Here is a 5568-nt window from a genome sequence, read left to right as displayed (position 1 = left end):
TGTACTTGAAGCCACAGGTGGCTTGGCTTCGTGCTATATGTATATATAAGCACTTTTTAGGCTATGAATTAATATACACTCCTTTTATTTTTTTGGCATTCAATTTCCTTGTACAATGTTCTATTAATGAATGCCTTGTGAGCTAAACATTTTAGAGTTGTAATGTTTTATTCGGATTTGTAATCATTGGCTATAGACGTGCGTGGAATTGTGCTAATTATTAAAATGCAGTTGCTGTAAGAATTGAATTGCACACTATGGAAATGGGATTCATGCAAACGCACGGCATACACAACAATCTGTTCAACCACACAAAATTCTATTAAAAAAATAAAATAAAAATTATGCAGAGCGTCTATAAGCGCATCTATGAGTGCTCTTTCTCTTTTTTTTTTAAAAATTTCTACAGAGCATCTAATAGCGCGTCTATAGGCGCATCTATATGCACGTCTATCAGTTATATAGATGCACATATTGATGCGGGTCTATAGATGTGTTAATAGACGTGCAAATAGACACACCCATAAGTTTTTTTTAAAGTTAAGGAAATGCGTTTATGTGCACGTCTATGGATGCATTGTGTTGTCGTGAAACTATTTTACCTACATTGATGCCTCTATCAATTCTCTTAAAAAAGTGTTGATACAAAGGTCTTGCATTGCAATACTAATCACATGAGACCTTAGAAAAGAAATGAATACCTTGGAAATGCTGACTTATTTGTTGCAAAGATTTCTATCAACCAAAACCACTGAAAGGCTCCTAGATATTTGAATGAGAAAAAGACCCATGACAAACAAAGGCAAACAATAATGGCTAGTCTATGTTGTGAACTTAACAAATAATGAGACAAAACAATGATGGATTTTTAGAAGCAATAAGCCCATTTGGGAAATGCACACACACAGGGAGAAATATAACACCTTAACAAAAGATGCTTCTGTGAACTACCATAAGATCATACTTTTCCCACATCTATACTACACTAATTTAAACTTGGAAATGAATAAACATAAAAAAAATTCCTGGAGCATCTTGAAAAGTAAACAATATAACATTAAAATAATCAATAAATTTATTGACAACACAGCTTATTCTTTTAAAATATTAGAAGACCTAAAGCAACAGATGGACTAAGAATAATAATACAAATAAAAGAAGTTGAGTTGAGTTCAAGAAATGTTAACCAACAAGATGGATTAGCAAACAGAGTAGATGGAGTTTTTATAACTATGTCCACATACGAATACAAAGACTTCATATGGATAGAATTTCAAACTCCCCATACAGGAAATGAAATAAGATAGAACAACATAGATGCATATACAACAAGCATATTAAAAAAGAAATGGATGTTGATATATCAAATTACACATTGTAAATTGGTCCATTAGAACAAGTATTTTAACTCGACAACGGTTTCCAATCCAACCAACTACTCCTACAACTATATTGATTCCATATAGCATAAGGACTTACTATGAAGAAGTTAGCATTTTCACCAAAGGGGATTCATACACATAGACTAAAATATACAACACTGTCCATCTAAAAATAATTGGGGGGCCTTTACTTGCTTCAATCGCTTAAGCAAGAGCATATCTCTGTCGAAAAAAAATGTCCATAAAGAAATGGAAAGACTAACAAATGAGTCGAAGTGAAAAATTGTCAAATGAAGGAAACAAGCATAAAAACATAAATCACTCATACAATCTTTGAACACTCTATCATTACCAAAATATAAGGAAGACATATGAAACACAACTACATTCAAAAATTTGGATATTATCTGCTTGCAACTAGAAGCCAAAAGTGAAAACTATGATCCATATGTTTCGAATAATTTTAAATGTATAAATAATCAATCCACTTGCATGTACCATGGTACAAACAAAGATTTAGACTTACAAATTATGGTATAGAAATAACAATAGCTCATATAAAAGTGCAAAACAAAACTATACATAATTTGTAACATAGACAAACCACCATCCAAAAACTATAAAATGTTCATATTGACATTTTTTACTTTTACAAAAGTTGCTTCTGTTCCACATGAAATAATAGGAGACTTCAATAAGTTGATTTGTCATAAAAAACGTAATCATCAACCCTACAACAAACCGTGAGTACTTCCAATTGCAAGCTATAATTCAAGGAGACTAAGACAATCTATGGAACACAATGAGATCACATCTCCTCATATGCATACTAGAAAGCTCATTCAATAACTTACTTATAAAGTTGAATATAAAACAGCTTGTCTTACAACATTTATTAATCACTACCGCAAAAATAGATTATTTAACAAAAAAGAAGGGTCATAATAGTTTTAAAAGCGTCGGTCAAAATGGTAGAGTTTAACTAGTAAAGATGAAGGTTCAAACTTACATCTCTAGAGAAGCAAAAACTAGTTCAAATAGAACTACAGCACATTTGGTTTTACGCTGTGAAAAATGGCGGGAGACATATTATAGTCGTCACTCAAGCGATTGAAGTGACAGAAATAGATGAAGAAAGCAGAACCATAGATGAAGAAATTTATACTTCATCTTCTTCAACTTGTCTGTTATGCAAAAGAATCGTAAGAATTTGACATTGATAATTTGCGCCCAGACATATCATATAAAACATCTAGCGATATGAGTGTGCAATAGTAACACTATGTAATGTCGTCGCTTATGTAACAGTGCAGGATCGGGAGAGCAATGTAGACAGTAAATCACAGCGACTGCACCATGAAATGCATCTGCAGCTGTTTGCAAAATTGTTCCCCAAGCTGTTGTCATTCACTAGTAGTGAATCATTTAAGGTCAGGTCTTTGTTGAAAACCGAAATTCAGCTGTTTGCAGGCAATCATCGTTGACAATCAGCTATTTGCAAAGTGTTCCTTGGTTGCTGTCATTTTGGCATCGCCTAGTGAAGTTCTGCTGTTAAGCGCTAACTTTTTTGATCAGCTGTTGCATCACTGATGAAGCTTAGCTGTTGAATTTTGCAAGCTCTCCCCGACAAAGATCGGATGTGGCATTACCGATGAAGAGCAGCTCTTGAGGGTTCATAATTCATTCCTCAACCTCTAGTTGTTCTTAATTTGAGCGTTGGAATCGCTGATTCACGAAATGCTCTGGTTGTTAATTTGAACAGTGGAATCACTGATGAGAAATTTGTATACGAGTTTGAGGAGCGAAGCTGCTTTCCGCTTAGCTCTTGCTGATCCCCCCTGGGCAATGCTCTGCAGCGATGGCAAGGCCGTGGGAAAACGGAGAACATACCTTATCATTTCTTCTCCTCCGCTTTTGCACAGAGCTTGCAAAACAGCAATGGAGTTCTCCTTTCCTCTGGTCGACCCCAACCTCAGGAGATCCACCAGCACAGGAATGGCGTTTGTTTGACTGATTGCAGCAACTCCTTCGGCGGAAGAAGCCAGCACTGCTAGCACGGCCAATGAATCGTCTGTGATGCCTGCCCTTTCATCCGTCAAGAGGTCTACCAACAGAGGAACCGCTCCTGCAGCTACCACTTTGGATTTGTTTCCCATGAAGATCGATAGGTTGAATAATGCAGTAGCTGCGTCTTTCTTCCCCCTGGAGCTGCCTTCGCGCATGAGCTTCACGAGAGCTGGAATGGCTTGAGGCTTGCTTCCGATTACGACCTTGTATTGGTTCACGACTGAGAGAGAGAACAGAGTGGCTGCGGCATTCTCTCTTGCCTCCTTACTTCCTCCCGATTTCACCACTTCGACCACGGCTTCTAGCGCGCCGGCTGCAACTATCAAGCTCTTGTTGTCGTCGTATATGGAGAGATTTAACAGCGCAGTAACTGCATTTTCCTGGGTTCTGTGATCAGGTGAAGAGAGAAGCGGCACCAAAAAAGGGATCGCACCTGCTTCAGCGATGCACACCCTGTTCTCCCTCCCACATTTGGCCAGGAGCCTCAACTCGTAAGCAACCTGCCTTTGGACCTCTGGTGAACCGGTTGCCAGCTTGCCCACAAGGTATGCTGCAGTCTCTTTGGTGGCCTGTCGCGAGGAAATGTGATCGTGTGCGATCTCTTTGGTAAAGCTTTCGTCCTTGAGGTAAGGGATTTTGTGCAGCTCGCACCATTGACGGATCAGATTACGCAGCGCGCAATTCGGAACGAGGCTTACATGCAATAGTTTCTGCCCACTCTTCGGACAAGTGCAATGCCCGGATTCGAGCCATTTCGCAATGGATACGCGATCGTACGTATGTCCAGTTGCTACAACGACCGGATCACGCATGAGATCAAGAGAAATGGGGCACCTGAACTCGTCGGGGGCAGATATGGATGACTCAAGCATCAGATCAGACCCGCTTGTGCATGCTCCTTCCGGATAGTAGAGTGAGCAGGAAACCCTCGGAAAATCCTCCACATTGACGACACCGTAGAGCAAGCACTGGCAGTATCGCACAAAACTGATGAGATTGTTGATGGTGGATACCACAGGTACACCTCCAGTGCCTGCCTGATCGTTGATTTCATTTGCCAATAGTTGGATTTCTTTCTGGCAATCTTTTGCATCGTTAAGGCCCAGCGTTGCAAAGGTTGCGTGTAGGTCGATTATGTTGAAATGGACGCGACGTTCGAAGTGTTTATGGTAGGAAAGAAGACGCAAGCGGAGGTTCTCGACGCTCTGATCGTGCAGAGGTTTTGCTCTTTTGAGCTGCAAGTAGACGAGCTCCACCTGCTCTCGTACCTCATCACATACGTCCAAAAGTCGAAGAGGAAGGATGTCGAGGGCGTTAGCCATGTCTTGACCGAGCTCGTAGAAGCGGTGAGAGATTCGTTGGTGCTCTAGCACTTGCCAGATGCAGCTACGCTCCGCGGAGTTGTTAAGCAAGCGCTTGGCCTTCTCTATCGATGTGCTCAGCTCGCGAAAGCACAGCTGGGCGGAGGGCAGCAGCGGCAATTTTGAAGAGTCGTAGAGCTCCTGAAACAACAAGGAGAGGATCCTGGTTCTGCGGATGATGTCTGTTGCGTTCCGGCGCTGACAAAGCCTGGGAGAGACGGCTGGAAGGGATTTCTGCAGGCCGAGAAGAGACTTGAGGAGGGAAGACGAATGGAAACATGCAGATTCTTCAGGGGCGTTTTGCTTGTGGTGGTGGTGGATGCCGGAAGGCAGGCGAGCCACAGACATGGCTATGGTGATCGGAAAATGGTCACCAAATCTGGGCGACTCAGATTATGAATCGCAATCGCAAAACCTGCGTCGATCGTGAAGCAAAGACGGAGAAGAAGAGCACGACCTTCAAATTCAATCCTCGATCACGATCATCTTCGAAAGTGGAGCAGCAGACTAGTGCGCTGCAAGGTATAAATGAGGATCTGATAATCGACGATGAAACATTAAGCAAGTCGCTCGCAAGGTAAGAAGCTCAGATTATGAATCACAATCTCATAGGTAAACGTTGTGATGTATCGAAGAACTGTAAATGTGGGCGACTGCACGAATCACCTGCGACGATTCGTGAAGCAAAGACGCGCAGAAAGCTTCAACCTCCGGACTCGATCACGATCATTGTCGCAGCAGCAAACAGCTAGAGAGCG

General features: G+C 41.3%; 1 protein-coding gene across 1 annotated transcript; it reads right to left on the bottom strand.

The window, feature by feature from the left end:
• Positions 1-3112: 3112 nt before the first annotated feature.
• Positions 3113-5158, bottom strand: LOC147888782 (U-box domain-containing protein 1-like). Its single transcript, XM_087392366.1, has one exon. It carries the CDS (start codon positions 5156-5158, stop codon positions 3113-3115), a length of 2046 nt encoding a protein of 681 aa, XP_087248492.1.
• Between the last annotated feature and the right edge of the window lie 410 nt (positions 5159-5568).

Source organism: Dipteris shenzhenensis, chromosome 21, assembly GCF_047967505.1.
Source record: "Dipteris shenzhenensis isolate YYH24624 ecotype China chromosome 21, Dip_SZ_1.0, whole genome shotgun sequence".
Lineage (NCBI taxonomy): Eukaryota > Viridiplantae > Streptophyta > Polypodiopsida > Gleicheniales > Dipteridaceae > Dipteris > Dipteris shenzhenensis.
Note: the sequence above shows the minus strand (reverse complement) of the source record. Positions and strands in the feature narration are given on the sequence as shown.